Below are 17,683 nucleotides of genomic sequence, written 5' to 3' on the forward strand. Positions count from 1 at the left end.
CACAAGGAACAATTCAAAAACACAGTTACCATTTAAATTCTTTATTTTAAAAAAAATACAAGGGATGATAATGCTGCTTGCTTTTCTTCTTCTATTCCTAACATTAGTACACAAAATAAATGTCTTGAATGATAGAAAAAACTGCAGTAGCAATAAAGCAGCCAGAAGTTTTCTAGCATTTGGTTTTAAAAATTTGGTACTGTAATTAAGCTTTTCCTATAGCAATTTGTTTAATGTATTACAGGTCTCATATGAAGTTTTATGCAAGCTTGTGTTCCTATAAGTAGGCAACATTCAATAAATCCCCATCATAACCAAACTTTATTTTGATCTTAAAATCCAAACTGATTTCAAGTCACTATTACTTTCATGGTGTCCCAGATAAGATTAGTAAGGGGGAAAAATGCACTGTATTGCATGCTTGTATGATATATGAATGTTTTAGATTAATCAGCCCCTCCTCTTTCAATTCAAAAGGCAGGCTGTTTCATCTACTATGCCTGTTTTACTGCCAAAAACTGCTCTCTTATTGACAGTTCTGGCTCTTCATCTGCCCCACACAAGAACTGCTTTAACCTTTCTCCATTGATATGCAGTGGCACACACTAACCCTCATTATCCAGTTCATACAAAACCCCAGAAATTCATTGGCCAAGGAGTAAGAAAGCCTAAGCTGCTCTCTCTCTCCTACAGTACAAGAATGCTAGCAAACCCTCATGGAACCCACATGAACAGTGCTTTACATGATGAAGGATCCATTAAATGGCATCAGTAGAACTAACAGTTATTACAAAAACTCAGAAGACCTGTTTTAAAATGCAGTAATAACCCACAACTCTGTACAGTTTAGAGCTGCAGTAAGAGTCCCACTATCACGATTGAAATTTTTTACCTTATTACCTTACACTACTTACAATGAATTAAAAATTGCATATTAATATTTACTGTTTGAATTGTATGAAGGTAGTTACAGTAGGGAACTCATGCATTAAAATGATACTGTGGGGGACTCTGACAGTCAGATAAAATACAGGGTAGACTTTTAAGCATCTAAATTCTATTAGTTCAGTTTTGTAAATCTCCCACTCAATTTAAACAGTAATGTTATGATCTTGCTATGTCTTATAATATATCACAAATAGAGGGAACCTAACTTATTTTCTGAACCACAAAAGAAACAAGAAGCAACCTCACTTTCTATTCCTCGTTTCAATTTTAAAAGTAGCAGCATACTACTTAGAAAAGCATTCTAAACATCTAGATTTAAGCCAAGGTCTTTTTCATTCCTATAGGAAAAGGTCAGTAAATAACTGGATGTAACTGGGTAGTTGCCACTGACATACTGCTCAGATGTTAGTAAGTCTGTACAGCATGGTCACTGAACTAGCTTGCATTTAAGACATTTGTTATAACTACCAACTTATTCCTAATAATAGTTTCAAGAATGTGGATATGGGACACTAAAAAACCTATATCCTACTTTCACTCCCCACTGTTGACAATATACTATGCTGAGATAGAACAGAAAATCCCACCAAATTTTGAACACAGATTTCAGAGGACAGGTTCTCAACCCAGCTGTGTGCTAAAAAAAAAATTCAAAATTTGCTCTGGTCTGGGGCGGGGCTGGCTGAGGGACAGACAGTGTCTGGCAGCCTGCAGGAGCGCTCCTACCAGCAGGGGGCTGGTGAGTGCCGCAGGGGGGCAGGGTGCAGGAGAGTGAGTCCCTGGGCAGGTTTGTGGGGGGTTGCGTGCTTGGAACTACGAGTTTGCAGGGGTCTGCAGCACCCCCAGGTTTTAGGTGGGGCTCCGCTCCTGGCCCCGTACCTTGGGCCTCGCTGCCGGCCTGCACCAGGCGCTCCGCTCCTGGCCAGGCACCAGGGGTCCCGGCTACCTGGCCCCATGTGGCAGGGTCCCGGGGTTCAGGTTGCGGGGTCCGGCTGCCGGCCCCACGCAGCAGGTCCAGGGTCTCTGGGCGGAGGGCACTGGGCATAAAGGACTGTGGGAAGTTGTGGGGGGTGGGAGGGCGCTGTAGTTCTCAACCTGTGGCCCACAATGATAAATAGGTTGAGAACCAGTTTTAGAGCCAAAACTGACCAACATGTGCAAAGAGCAGTGTATACTGAATACCCATTTTTTACCCCTTCCATGAAAGATGGTCAGCATGATTCTGACCAAGGGTTCGATGAATAAGTGTACACAAATAAATTTTAAACAGGTAATCCTCATAGCTGTAAATCCTTTTATTTATTTTTTAAAAGTTGCACAGCCAGCTAACATGAACAGGAAACTAATTTTATGAGAATAACTTGAGATGCCTGCGACCACGTGAAACTGAACAAGACTAAACAGTTTACACATAAGAAATTCACTCATGTTTACAGTTTACCTATTCTAAATATCTAGGGTTGACTATAGCTCCAAGGATATTTACTAATGAAGATGGCACTGAAATTGTTCTCTTTGACCAGTCTGTACAACCAAGTCAACCAGCAGTTTTACATTTTCAAATGATGCAAAGAATCATGGAACCATGGAATGAAAGCAAAACTAAAAACCCCCAAATGCATTACAACTCCATGTTTGTATGTCTTAATATCAAGATATGCACCTTACAAGTCAACAGACAATCCATTAGGATTACTGACCTCTCCATCTGCCATAAAAATAAAAATAAGCATAATACACTTCTAAGATGTCTTCTAAAAAAACCTTACAGATGTCAATTTGAACCAATACAAAATAACTAAACATGACACTATTTACAACTTCCTCTGTTTATGGAAACTCTTTCTTCTGCATCTTCCAGTAACAAAAACTTGTAAATAAGAATCCATCTTACTGCATCAATACTGTGATGTCTAGAATTTTTAATCTGAGAAACATTTTCTCTCTTTAAAGCAAGCTTAGCTTAACTTTGCGTGGGCCAATTGGTCTATCATTTAGCTCATTAATAGCAGCCATTGCTTCCTCATAATTTGTCATAGCAACAATGGCATCACCTGAAGGTAGTCCGTGTTCATTACACTGTATAGAAACAGACTCTGGAATGACACCATAGCCATAGAAAAAATCCAAAATTTCATTAGGGGTGGCTCTAAATGGCAAGTTCTTTAATCTAATAGGAGTTACACGATCAGAACCACCACTGAAATTTGGATCGGACATAAATCTTCCCTCAGAAAAGCCTCCCATGTTATTGTTTCCATACTCCATCCTACCAAAAGGTTCGCCATCACCACCAAAATCCATAAAAGGTGGAGGACCTCGAAAATCCTCAGGAGGTCGTCTAACATCAGAAGGATGCCTAAAGCTCCCAGGAGGACCAAATGAGTGCATAGGTAATCCTTGTGGTTGTCCAGGTGGTGAAGCAGCTGGACGGGAATGCTCACCTCTGTCATATGCCTGTGAATTAACCTGCATTTTTCCACTTGTTGCTGATGGTAGAACATTTAAACCAAACTCCTGCATCTGTTCTTCAGATATAAGTCTTAATAGTACCTCTGTTCCCAAGAACCTTCGACGATTTAAACTTTCTGCTTTCATTGCCTGCTCTTCAGATTTAAATTTTACCAATGCTTCTCCCAGCCCAACTCCTTTGTCATCATAAAGCAAGTAGACATCATCTTCATCAATAGCAAATCCTGCAAAGAACTTTTGTACTTCAACTTTTGTCACATCAAATGGAAAGTTTCTTATATATATGCACATCTTTGGGCCAGAATGCCCCTCCCGATAACTTTTTTCCGATACAGCCTGTCCAGGCCGATCTCTTTCTTGTGAGCTCTTCTTCTCATATGACTCAATTAGTTTCAACATCGATCTTCTAGAAATAGGAAAAATGTAAACAGGACGATTGAAGAGAAACATCCTGTGATGTTCCAGAGCAATATCAAACTCTCTCTGATTCTTCAACATCAAAAATGCATTTCTTGTCTTCCTTTGATGCTTGTCCAGTAAAAGCTTGATTTGGTTGTTAGACACATCCAGCTTTCCAAAGAAAGTTCTCAGATCTTTCTTCTCAAGATAGGTAGGTAGATTTCTTAAGTGTAAGTAAAATTCCTGGCCACGAGGTGAACGAGAGCGCGTTCTTTGTCTCCTTGGAGGAGATCTTGAATGAGAATGTTTTCTTGAATGAGTATAGTTTGAACCTCTTGTTGGAGAACGCTCTTTGCTTAAGTAACGAGCAATCTCATTCTTCATGTCTACCCTGCCACCATATTCAAGCCACTGTTCTTCAGTAGCTGGACTTATTTCTATAAATCTTGGACCCATGTATTGTCTATGACGTTTAAGTCCTTCTAAGGCACCATGAGGTGTAGCAAATTTTACCAAACCATCACCATTATTTAGGCCATTGCGACGTTTTATAAAGATCACTCCCTCTACTCGTAATCCAGAAAAGAAAGCACGTACTTCATCTTCTGTTGCAGAGTACGGTATGCCATGTAGAAATAAATAAACATCATCTGAACTCACTGACTCCTTTCTTGACTGATTATAGTTTGATTTAGGTATACTTGGATCACCATGTCTTGTGCCATTGGTATGAAAGCCAGACTCTAGGTGATTTGATGGAACATAACCAGATTTATTTATTCCTTTTGTAATAGCTGCAACTAAGTTTGAAAGGTTCCCAACGCCTGATGCACCAGAATTACTACCACCTGTTCGTCTAGACCCAGACATTGGTTCTCTTCCCCCACGATCAAATCTTTTCCGGCTCATTTCTATTGTATTTTGCATTTCAGTCTTGCTGCTGAGAAAGAGCTCTATGGGGGAGTCTTTGATAAGCTCTCCTGAACAGCTCATGGCACGTCGTGCATCTTCATCTGTTGCAAATATAATAAAAGCCTCCCCAGTTTCTCCTCCAATAATATGCACTCCTCCATCAGGAATATTCAATCCCGAGAAGAAACGGCGAATATCTGCAGGACCCGCAACAACAGGAAGCCCCTGTAAACGGATGACTACAGCCATTCTGAGCTCAACCCACAGCAAAAATCACCTGCAGACAAAAAGGTACACATGATAGCAAGTCTTTAGTACTCATCTATTACAGTATCTTAATACATAAGCTAGAGCCTTTTTAAGGAAGGTCCCTGCCTCAATCAATCAAGATTTATGAAATCAAAAACTCTCAAATTCAAATCAATCAGTGACCCTGTTTTAATCTTAAGGTTGATTAAGTAGTCAGAACAATTAGCTACTCCACCTGGATGTACGCACATAACTGTCAATATTCCCTATCTTAAGGGCAACAAAATCCACGTAAGTCACTCTTCTCACCATCCAAGATAAGTAAGGAATGCCTCAAGTCCTTCATGGCATGGTTGCTACCTGCCAGAAATCTCTACCTGATACTAAGGACCAAAATCTTATGTTTTAGTGTTAACGGGACACTTTCCATCATAGCACTGTGAAGTCTAGGTAGAAGATTACAGACAAAAAGGATAACTACTTCACTGAGAATTAAAGTAATTCATCAACAATGATGAATTTAGACTTTCAGACAAGCTGGTCTACCAACTGACCAGTTCTGCTCACCAATGGGAACGTTTATTCAGCGTTCAACAACGTTGCCTCCTTCAGACAGTCAGGATACTAACAGCAGCAGCCACATGCACTCAGGAGAGTACGTCCTAATTCCCAGTCATAAGTATGTGTGAAAAGGCCATGCGTGATCTTTGACAATATTCAGTGATAAGCATTAAGCTTTAGGCAGCTTACCTGTTTTTGCTTGGAAGACCTGATAAATTCTGTAAAATCAACTTAACTGTGGAAAGAAAATGAAACATAATTAATGGCTGATATTTGAATTTTGGTTTACATATTGCGCCATGTTACTGTGGCATGTCCATATCAATGGATAACATTAACAGCCAAGCACTGTAATGAAACCACAATTTTGAGTACTATGGAGAATTCCTTCCTTGTTCCAAGAGAAATATAAATGAGACATATTGTACTTCGGCACACTGCTATGCACTGCATCTCTGTGAATCCGTTTTAGATGTAGGAAAGAAAATTCAAATGTTAAGGGTGACGTCTGCAAATGATGTAAACATGCTGAGATTAACTGGTCATCAAATGTGCCACACCGAACTGTTGAAATGCAACAGAACTGCCAATAAGGTAGAGGGAAAACCCTCTGTTACTTCAGTCCTTGAAAGGTGTATAAATCCAGCTCAAGATTACATGTCCAATTCTTCTGAAATCCACCTGCTTTTGACGTGTACGACAAAACATGCTAATCAACACCAGTCCAATATTGCACTGAAGATAGACAATCATATGAAAAAGCCAAAAATTCCAAACAGATTTCAATGAGTACATGAATTTACAAACAAATCTCATTTGCAAGGTTTTCTCCTCGCAAGTGCTTGCTGCATTCCAAACATGCAACCAAGAACCACTGAATGTGCTCTGACAAGCTACAGGATTACATAGCACAGCTATATTACAGAAACAAGACAAACCCATGCACTGAATTACTACCAAATTTTTTTTTTTTTAAACAAGCTGCTATCAACAAGTAGTTAAGAATGCTACCACATTATACAGAAAGCCCTAGTTTATCACAATATAAGATACCATACTGACCACTCTAAATTTTTCAGATTTCTGATCAACTTACATCTACTAATCACAAAAGCTGATCACACTTCACCTGTATTAGCACAAAAAAAGCCCAAATTTCTGTAACTGAAAGACCTTATTTTACTTCTAAACTGTCTGAATACTTCCTTTCCATAGACAAGTCTGTAAGCTAGAAAGACTGAATGTTTGATAATTGCACTTGTAGATAAATAGCTCCTCACATCTGTATATGCTATCTTCTCAATAGATGAAACAGCAATGCCAATGTGCAAGGAAAGAATTCAGTGGGAGAGAGAATTCTCTGAAAGAGCCTTCGTTTCTTGAAAAGTCAAATCCATTTGCCCACTAATTCATGTAGCATTCTGATGTAGTATTTCAGCAGTTTTCTAGCACCTTTCTGTGTTCCTATGACCAAAAATCATTTCCCAATATTTTTGTCGTCAACCCAGAACCAGGTATGCTCAGTACTCCTGTGATGACAACTGTCAAGTTTTCCCATCATACACCATGGACACAATATACAACTTCTCGTGCTTAAACCAGACAAGTTAATTTCAGATCGCCACATAAAATAAAATCAATGTTCAGCTGCTCCACAGATAGAAATGCAAGTTAATCTAATAAATTTTTGCTAGCTGTTCATCCAAACAATCAAGAGATGGTAACAAATGTAGACAACTCATTAGATGGCTTAAATGAATAACCCAAGGAAGTGAAATGTAGTTTAAAAAAAAAGTTTTTTTTTTAAACACATGTAAGTCCAAATCAGCAGTAGAATGAGGCCTTCAAAGAAGAACAAATGTTTAGATAAATGGATAAGGCTTTTGGGAAAGCCCTACGTACTCACCAATTCAAAGCACAAAGGCTTCATTAAATAATACCTTCAAAAAAGCATCAATAAGAAGTATGCAAGACTAGGACTATACTTTCAGTTCATACCATACTCACTTTCACTACCAATCAAAAAGAATCAAACATTTCATAAAACTAGGTCTCCATAACACTGATGCTTACTTATCACTGTAGAATTTCCCATACCCAGATCCCATGCAATCAAATTCATGGTCTGGGAAGGACAACTGAAGAAAATCCAGCATACGCCAGAGGATGGCATTAACTGAAACTAAATAAACTAAAGTGGGTGAACAATGTTTATGAATTTTATTAGAAAAAAACTGGTAAGTCGGTAAGCGATTCCCTATCTCAGCTGCTGGCAAAAAAATGGATTTAACAGTCAAAGCAAGAAGTTTATCAACTGGGAGATTTAGTTTCACTGGAGCAACAATCTGAGTGAAGTCTGCAGATAGGCCCGTTGCACGGAAGGCTTCGGCGAGGCGCTGCTATTTAGGAGAAGCCAGCAGGTGTCGAGCCTGAGCCAGCGAGCGGTCCCACAAACTCAAGACCTCGGTCAGCATCCCCACATTCCGCAGCCTGATTAGGGCCACTGCCGATGCATCACAAGCCTAGAAAACACAGCACCTTCCGCCTCCAAGCGGAGCACGACCCGGGCGCCTCCAGCACCAGCCCGCACGTTCGCCGGTATCCTCCATCCAGAGGCCAACGGGGCCCGGGAGGGGTCGCTCTCCCCATGCCAGGTGCGCCCCAGTCCCGCCAGAGGCCGTTTGTGATCCGATCCTGCGGAGAACAAGCCCGGCCTCCCCGCGGCACCGGGGCGGGAGGGGACAGGAAGGGGCACCGGGGCGGATATCCAGGCTCACTGGCGAGGAGGACCATCCGGAGCGGCCGGATAGGCCTCCATATGCGACAGCATCACAGGGACCAGGCCGGGACTCCAGCGGAGCCCGCCTAGGCAGCTGGAGAAACCGGCAGCGCGACTCCGGCCCCGTGGCCATCTCCCAGCGCAGACCCTCCGCCCCGGGGATAGGCGGCCGGCCAGCGGCCAAGAGCACTGCCCGGGGGAAGCGGATCTCCCTCAGCCCGCTTCCCTCGCCCCACCCACCGTACACACCGCTGCCCGCTACACGAGGGAGAGGCTCCCCGCAGAGCGCCTCGCTCCGTGTCCCCGCAGCTCCGGAGAAGCAGCAACAAGATGGCGTCCTCCCTCTCTTTCCCCTTTCCCAACTGACCGGGCCCACACGCATGCGCGCCCCCTACGCTACAGTTCAGCCTACACCACACATGCGCGACCCTGCAGCCTCTTCCCGCCCGGGTGATTTACGCCAGGGTTATCTTTACGCATGTGCAAACTCGACTTCCTATGGCAGAGTGTCACTGCAACCTCTTCTTGTAACCGGAACCAGTGTACATGTGTGCGTGACCTTCCCGCTGTCATCACCGCATCTCACTAAGCATGTGCACGTTCATAGGCGGCCGGCTCAGCGGAGCTCAGTACGCATGCGTCTATCCTTTTCGTGGCTGCCGTTGCTTTCCCCTTTCACCGGTGCTTGGGTCACAACTGCGCATGCCTGGCATGTCCTAGGCTGCTCCACTTTTCCTTTGCCATCGATGTGGGCAGTGTGCACGTGCTGGGAGGGAGCTCCCACCTCATAGTGGGCAAAGGGCCTGTCTGATTCAGGTTGAGGGTGCAGAGTCAGGGGCTCCCTGACCTTCAGTCTCATGGTCTAGTCTGGCATCTCCTTGGTACAGTGGTTCTCAAACTCTTGTACTGTTGACGCCTTTCACATAGCAAGCCTCTGAGTGTGACCCCCACTTATATAAAAAAGTGTTTTTAATTTATATTTAACACCATATAAATGCTGGATGCAAAGCAGGGTTTGGAGTGGAGGCTGACAGCTCACAACCCCCCATGTAATAACCTTGCAACCCCCTGAAGGGTCCTGACCCCCAGTTTGAGAAGCCCTGCCTTAGCATTATTAATTGTTCCACTCTCTGCCTCTTGTTTCCAGGGTAGTGTCCTCCCATCCTGTCTTGGTGCTGGCTGGAATAGCATTAACATGGGTTTAGCGGGCTGAGTGTTTTCTGGTTAGATGAGTCAGAGGAAGGATACTCGTGACGGCGTCAAGGTAAATGAATAGGTTATGAGGTCCCTCTTGTCAGTGATATATGCCTTGGCTAGGTCTACACTGGCAGATTTTTTCACCAAGAGTTTGGTCAGTGATTAAAAAAAGCACTTAAAGAAAATCACTGTTGGGTGTTCACATTGTGAACACGCTCTGCTGACAGTGGAAGACACTTGCGGCACTTGCATTGGCAACGAGAGCATTGCACAGTGCAGCTCTCCCCCTTCTGCCGCTCAGTCTTGAGGGAAGGTGGAGGAGATTGTGGCACATCATGAGTCCAGGCTCAATGCCCCATGATGCACTGCTTTCCATCCCAGCATTCCATGTGCTTCAGTCTTCAGTTCGCGGCATTTTTCAATGTCCCTTGTTTTCTGCTTACCCCGCCACATCTATCTGCAGGAATGAATCCTGCGCTCATCTCCACTGCTCTGCAAGCTATCACTACCACATCGTGAATAGCAGTGGAGTTATTCTTGAAGTTACGAAGGCAATGGCAGTCACAGTTGCCTGAAGCAGTGTCCGACATGGAAAGCAGCAACATTAGGTTACTTCTGGCATTCACAGAACAGCTGAACACAGTGGAACGTTGCTTTTGGGCTCAGGAAACTAGCACTGAGTGGTAGGATCACATTGTTATACAGGTCTGGGAACTTTCAGATGCAGAAAGCCACCTACCTGGAACTGTGTGCGGAGCTCACCCCAGACCTGTGGTGCAAGGATACCCAAATGAGAACTGCACACTCGGTGGAAAAGCATGGAGCGATTGCAACTCCAGACTGCTATCAGTCAATCGCGAACCAGTTTGGAGTGGGAAAGTTGACCATTGGGGCTGTGTTAACACAAGTGTGCAAGGCCATTAATCACATCCTACTGCAAAGACCGTGACTCGTGGCAACATGCATGAAATGTGGATGGCTTTGCAGAAATTTGTTTCCCTAACTGTGGAGGTGCGATAGATGGAACACATATTCCAATTCTGGCACCGGGCCACCTTGCAACGGAGTACATCAATTGGAAGGGGTACTGCTCCAAGGTTTTGCAGGGACTTGTGGATCACCATGGGCATTTCACGGATATCAATGTGGGGTAGTCCGGAAAGGTGCATGTTGCATGTATATTTAGGAACAGTGGCCTGTACAGAAAGCTGCAAGCAGGGACTTTCTTTCCAGACCATAAGATCACCCTACGGGGAAGTCAAAATGCCCATCGTGATCCTGGGAGACCCGGCGTCTAAGTTCCCTCTAAGCTGCGTGGCCTCATGGCTGTGCGGCTGTCTATTAAGCCCCGCACAGGGGCTCAGAACTGCAATGGGGAGAGGCGCCTCTCCCCCAGCACAGACCTGCCACAGTGGGGAGAGGTGCCTCTCCCCAACAACCCCAGCCTGGACCTGCTGCGGCGGGGAGAGGCGCCCCACCCTGCCGGCCCCAGTATGGACCTGCCCTGGACTTGGTGTGGCCAGGGGAGAGGAGCCCCTCCCTCGGCCCAGCCCAGGCCTGCTGGAGCTGCTGCACCTGGGAAGCAGCGCCTCTCCCCCGGCCCCGAGCTGCTGCAGTGAGAGAGGGCTGGGGGGAGTCCTCTCTCCCCACTGCAGCTTCGGGGCAGCCTGCACCCAAACCCGTTATCCCTGGCCCCATCCCAGAGCCCGCAGTCCCCCGACACCCCAACCCTCTGCCCCAGCCCCGAGTCCCTTCCCGCACCCTGAACCCCTCATCCCCAGCCCCACCACCAGAGCCCACAGCCAGAGCCCTCACACTCCTGCACCCCAACCGTTTGCCACAGCCCTGAGCCCCCTCCCACACTCCAAACCTCTTGGACCCACCCCCACCACATGAATTTTGTTATGTGCATCAATATGAAGGTGATGTGTCATACATCACCTCCATATTGGTGCACATAACAAAATTCATAATGCACGTGGACATAAAAAAAATTAGAGGGAACACTGCCCGGTGTACCCCTTAATGCCATAGCTCATGAAACTGTACACGGGAAACCTAGATAGCGGTAAGGAGCGGTTCAACAACATGCTCAGTAGGTGCAGAATGACCATTGAATGTGCGTTTGGCTGGTTAAAGGCACGTTGGCGATGCCTATATGGCAGGTTAGACCTTCATGAGGAAAATATTCCCATGGTTATAGCCACGTGTTGCATGCTGCATAATATTTGTGAAGGGAAGGGTAAAAAGTTTACTCAGGGGGGGACTGCCGAGGCAGAATGCCTGGCTGCTGATTTTGAGCAGCCACATACCCCAGGGCCATACTGCCTAGCTGTGCGGGGAATTGCCCAGCATGCAGAAACAAAGCCAGCCTTCTACATTTCTCTGCTCCCAACCTGCTTCAGAACTTCACACAGCAAAACCACTTACCAGGGGGGTCTCCTCTCCTGCTTCTGGCTCACCAAAGAGCAACTGCAGAGACTGGCTAGACACCTCTGGAGTGGAGACCAGCTCCTGACTGGACTCACCGTCGGGCAACCCTGCCATGGGCTCCACATCTTTTTCAGCCTCCACCTCTTCATCAATTACTTCTTCTGAGTTAGATACACTTTCCACTGGCGCCAGACCCGCCAAAGTATCCACGGTGCTCTTGGTGGTGGAGGTGGGGTCGCCACCTAGGATAGCATCCAACTCCTTATAAAACAGCAGGTCTGGAGTGCAGCACTGGAGCGACGGTTTGCCTCCCTCGCTTTGTGGTACGCGTTCCTCAGCTCTTTCACCTTTGCACTGCAGCATATCCCAGTCATATCCCTTTTCACGCAAGCTGCCTGCAATCTGGCCATAGGTATCGAAATTCCTACAGATGGAGTGCAGCTGGGACTGGACAGCCTCCTCTCCCCAGACACTTATCAGATCCAGTAGCTCCAGTGGTCCAAGCGGGAGATTGTTTGCTGCGTGGAGCCACCATGGTCACCTGGGAGGATGCGATGTGAGCTCTCCATGCTGTGCAAACAGGGAGGGGAATTTCAAAATTCCCAGGGCTTTAAAGGGGGAGGGATGGAAGGTTGTTTACCTGGTGGCAGGCCAGCAGAGTTGAAACTGCTGACCAGAGTGATGAGGATGGGCATTGTGGGACACATTCTGAAGGCCAATAACAACACTAAAATCAAGCACTGTGCCTACACTGGCACTACAACGATAAAACCTTGGAGCAAAAAAGCCTTATGACACTCATCAAGGTGGTTTTATTACAGTGCTGCAACTGAGGAGTTTCATCGCAAAAAATTGGCTTTGCAGAGTGTACACCTCTGCTGTTTCATTGCCAAAAGTTGCCTTTTGGCGAAAAAGCTTAGTGTAGACCAGGCCTTAGACAGTGGGCGTTAGGAGAGCATTAAGTCAGGATTCTGCTCTCCATCTGAGTAACAACTATCTTCAATTTTGGTTTGGAAATAGGTGCCAGTGTTTCTGGAAGGGGTTCTCCAGCTTTCTAGTCATGCTGCATGGAGACATTGTTTTCTTATTATTTTATTGTGAAAAATACAAGATAGTTGGTGGAACACAACAACATGTAGGCAGATTGAGTTTATATGACAACTAGGCCTCTTTGCTGTCTCCAGGAGAGATGTTACTGGCACAGGAAGATAAAAGTCTCTATCATCAGGTAACTAGACCCTTAAGAGAATCGTTGTTACTGCTGAAATGTGTATTCAGTTGGGAAGTGCTAGGAAGCAATTGGTGTGATAAACATGGTATGAGTTTCCAAGCAATTAGCACACAGGATCATAAACTGTCATGTAATTTTGTGTCAGGAAAAGGATGATCAGGAATAATAATGAAGACATCTAGTGTACAGAAGTTTTGGTAGGGTTTAGAGAAGCATGAGGGATACAGGTGGGTTTTGGTAACTGGGGAAAAGGGACAAGAAGTTAACCTCTCTCTTCTACCTTCTCATCCAGCCACTTTTCTTCTGCAGCATAGGTCTGCCAACCTTTCCAAATAAAAAGTAAAGCAGGATACAGTCAGAGGTGAGCTGAGAGAGGAAGGTATTTAGAGTTGTGTCCCCTTTGCTGTTTTCTGCTCACTGCTTCTTATTTTACCTTTGCTTTGCAGGGGGGGGGGAGAAAAAAAAAAAAAAAAGAAAAAAAACACACCACACCTATTTTGAGCCAAGTTTATTTCTCCTGCCTTGGTCTATAGAACCTCCTCTTACTGGGTTCTCTGACCTTATATTTTATGCTGTTCTTATATTCCCCTTTCTTTGTTCCTTTTCTCCCAACCTACTCATCTTTTTTTCTTCCTTATTTCTCATCCTATTCCTCCCTCCCATTTAATCAATGGGACACAGTAATAGAGTACAAAATGTATAGGAATGACAGAACAGGTCATGCTGGTGAGGGAGTGGCACTATATGGGAAAGAAGGCATAGAATCAAATGAAGTAAAAATCTTAAATGAACCAAACTGTACCATAGAATCTCTCTGGATAGTAATTCCATGCTCGAATAATAAGAACATAGCAGTAGCAATGTATTACCGACCACCTGACCAGGATGGTGATCGTGACTGCGAAATGCTCAGGGAGATTAGAGAGGCTATAAAAATAAATAAAAAACCTCAATAATAAAGGGGGATTTCAACTGTTCCCATACTGACTGGGTACATGTCACCTCAGGACAGGATGCAGAGATAAAGTTTCTTGACACCTTAAATGACAGCTTCTTGGAGCAGCTAGTCCTGGAATCCACAAGAGGAGAGGCAATTTTTGATTTAGTCCTAAGTGGAGCACAGGATCTGGTCCAAGAGGTGCATATAGCTAGGCCGCTTGGTAATAGTGACCATAATATAATTAAAATTTAACATCTCTGTGGCAGGGAAAACACCACAGCAGCCCAACACAGTATCATTTAATTTCAGAAAGGGAGACTACACAAAAATGAGGAAGTTAGTGAAACAGAAATTAAAAGGTACAGTGCCAAAAGTGAAATCCCTGCAAGCTGCATGGAAACTTTTTAAAGCTACCATAATAGAGACTCACCTTAAATGTATACTCCAAATTAAAAAAAAAAACATAGTAAGAGAACCAAAAAAGTGCCGCTGTGGCTAAACAACTGTAACACGGTAGGACTCACCCCTGCAGCACCTCCTGCTGGTTGTCTCCGGGAATTAGCTCACCAGCCCTCTGGAGCATCCTCTTTCGGCCGGTGATCCGCTACCGCTGGCCCCCGTGTCCCTCCCAGACCCGATGCCCTGTTATCTGGGGTGCTGCCCCCTGGCAGTAACCCCACAGTTCTGGGTCTCCCCCTCCCAGGGGAACCCCCACCCACTATCCCCACTTCACCTCAGTGTAAGGCTACTGCCAGTCACCAACTAGCCCCCAATCCCTGGGGCAGACTGCAGTGTATGCCACTCATCACTGGCAAGGGGGGTTTGACCTGCTGCCTTCTTCTACCACCCAGTACCTCTATGGGCTTGGAACCAGGCCCTAAAGCCTAGGGAATCACCAGCCTAGAGCTCCCCTGCTCCTCTGGCTTTTCCCCAGCCCTGCCTCACTCCCAAGTACCTCTCAACCTTCCAGCAGCCAGGCCTCTCTCCCTCCACAGCTAGAGGAGAGACTGCTAAGCTCTTGGCTGCCCTGGCCTTCTTATAAGGCCCAGTTAGTCTGTTTGGGGCATGGCCCCAGCTGCAGCCACTTCCCCCAATCAGCTGGGGTTTTGCTCCCTTCTTCAGCCCCAGCCCTCTGCAGGCCTTTTCCAACCCCTTCAGGGCTGGAGCGGGTGCTCACCCCACTACAACAACAAAGTTAAAGAAGTAGTGAGAGGCAAAAAGGCATCCTTTAAAAAGTGTAAGTTATATCCTAGTGAGGAAAATAGAAAGGAGCATAAACTCTGACAAATGAAGTGTATATAGTGTATGAAGTAAATATAATTAGGAAGGCCAAAAAAGAATGTGAAGAACAGCTAGCCAAAGCCTCAAAAAGTAATAGCAATGGTTTTTTTAAGTACAACAACCAATGGGGCCACTGGACAATCGAGATGCTAAAGGAGCAATCAAGGATGATAAGGCCATTGCGGAGAAACTAAATGAATTCTTTGAATCTGTCAGGGTTGATTTCCCCCTCTAGCACTTTGAGTGCAGAAGGTGGAGGCCCACAAGGATTTTAAAAATGAATACTGGCCACTCCAGGCTGGTATTAATCTTCCAAGGTCACAGCTTTTCTCTGACCTTGGATGGGTAGAAGCTGCCACCACCTAAGTGCAAATCCTCCCTCTCCTGCCCCCCTTTTGAGAACCCAGAAAGGAACACTTGGGAATTCCTTCCTGTGGGGTACCCTCAAGCCCTTTCACACACTCTCTCCAGGGAAGAGCTGAGGGAAAAAAAACAAAGGCAATCAGCTGTTGTCACCAGCTAATTAAACAACATATGCACAAACCTCTTAGGGACACAAAAATTCAATCCTGTTTTTAAAAAAGGTAAATTTTATTAAAAACAAAAAGAAACTAAATACATTTGGAACTTAGGCTTTTTGCTAGATTTTAAAAGAAACAATTACAAAAATTAAGCATCAAGATAGCTCTTTTGAGGTTTAGCTTAAAGGTTACAAGCAAAATAAAAGCATTTGGGGTTAGCACAGAGGAGATCACAAGCAAATAAGAAATAAAAGAAATATCCCTAATCGCATTTTTTTTAGACATTCCCTGATTTACTTACATATCTGGGGTTTTAGATAAGTAGGTTTGAGGTATGAATTGATGATTTTTCATACCTGGTTTTAAAGCTGCTTACAGCATTGCTGCTCTGTGTATCCGCTCTCCAGAGAACGACACAAAGGGGAAGCTTTTTTCCCCAATTTTAAAAAGTTCTAGCCCTCCCATTGGCTCTTTTGGTGAGGTGCCCACTCCCTTTCCTTTACCTGGGGGACTTTTTTATCCCTTTACAGGTAAAGCAAGCAGAGAACAGCCACCAAGAGGGACTTTATAGCTAACTGGTTGGCTGGGTGTCCATAAAAGGGAGCTACCTCCCCCCCCACTTCATTTATCACAGCATCAGTCTTCATGATTGAGGATGCGAGGGAGATTCCCAAACCTGAGCCATTCTTTTTAGGTGACAAATCTGAGGAACTGTCCCAAACTGAGGTGTCATTAGAGGAGGTTTTGGAACCAATTGATAAACTAAAGAGTAATAAGTCACCAGGACCAGATGGTATTCACCCAAGAGTTCTGAAGGAACTCAAATGTGAAATTGCAGAACTACTAACTGTAGTCTGTAACCTATCATTTAAATCAGCTTCTGTACCAAATGACTGGAGGATAGGCAATGTGATGCCAATTTTTAAAAATGGCTCCAGAGGTGATCTCGGCAATTACAGGGCGGTAAGCCTGACTTCAGTAATGGGCAAACTGCTTGAAACTATGGTAAAGAACAACATTGTCAGACACACAGATGAACATAATTTGTTGGGGAATAGTCAACATGGTTTTTGTTAAGGGAAATCATGTCTCACCAATCAACTAGAATTCTTTGAGGGGGTCAACAAGCATATGGACAAGGGGGATCCAGTGGATATAGTGTACTTAAATTTTCAGAAAGCCTCTGACAAGGTCCCTGACCAAAGGCTCTTAAACAAAGTAAGCTGTCATGGGATAAGAGGAAAGGTCCTCTCATGGATCTGTAAGTGGTTAAAAGATAGGAAACAAAGGGTAGGAATAAATGGTCAGTTTTCAGAATGGAGAGAGGTAAATAGTGGTGTCCTCCAGGGGTCTGTACTGGGACCAGTCCTATTCAACATATTCATACATGATCTGGAAAAAGGGATAAACAGGTGCCAAAATTTGCAGATGATACAAAACTACTCAAGATAGTTAAGTCCAAAGCAGACTGCAAAGAGCTACAAAAGGATCTCTCAAAACTGGGTGACTGGGCAACAAAATGGCAGTTGAAATTCAATGTTGATAAACGTAAAGTAATGCACATTGGAAAACATAATCCCAACTATACATATAAAATGATGGGATCTAAATTAGCTGTTACCGCTCAAGAAAGAGATCTTGGAGTCATTGTGGTTAGTTCTCTGAAAACATCCACTCAATGTGCAGTGGCAGTCAAAAAAGCAAACAATGTTGGGAATCATTAAGAAAGGGATAGATAATAAGACAGAAAATATAATTTT

The 17,683-nt window shown here is 44.5% G+C and overlaps 1 protein-coding gene across 3 annotated transcripts; it reads right to left on the minus strand.

Moving 5' to 3' along the window:
• Positions 1-1,132: 1,132 nt before the first annotated feature.
• RBM12B (RNA binding motif protein 12B) lies at positions 1,133-8,677 on the minus strand. Of its 3 annotated transcripts, none has more exons than XM_026663027.2 (3): positions 8,570-8,677; positions 5,731-5,776; positions 1,133-5,008 (listed from the first exon to the last, which is right to left on the minus strand). In XM_026663027.2, exon 3 carries the CDS (start codon positions 4,978-4,980, stop codon positions 2,896-2,898), a length of 2,085 nt encoding a protein of 694 aa, XP_026518812.1. In that variant the 5' UTR covers positions 4,981-5,008; positions 5,731-5,776; positions 8,570-8,677; the 3' UTR covers positions 1,133-2,895. The 3 variants fall into 3 exon arrangements, with proteins under 3 accessions (XP_026518812.1, XP_026518818.1, XP_026518795.1); XM_026663033.2 differs by having other exon boundaries at positions 8,561-8,677; XM_026663010.2 differs by lacking the exon at positions 8,570-8,677 and adding an exon at positions 7,615-8,551 and having other exon boundaries at positions 1,133-5,776.
• Positions 8,678-17,683: the final 9,006 nt, after the last annotated feature.

This window comes from Terrapene carolina, unplaced genomic scaffold (genome assembly GCF_002925995.2).
Source record: "Terrapene carolina triunguis isolate 2854851 unplaced genomic scaffold, T_m_triunguis-2.0 Scaffold58, whole genome shotgun sequence".
NCBI classification, from domain to species: domain Eukaryota; kingdom Metazoa; phylum Chordata; order Testudines; family Emydidae; genus Terrapene; species Terrapene triunguis.

Coding starts and splice junctions, on each gene's coding strand:
- RBM12B (XM_026663027.2), bottom strand. CDS start 4,980: ATGGCTGTAGTCATCCGTTTACAGGGGCTTCCTGTTGTTGCGGGTCCT.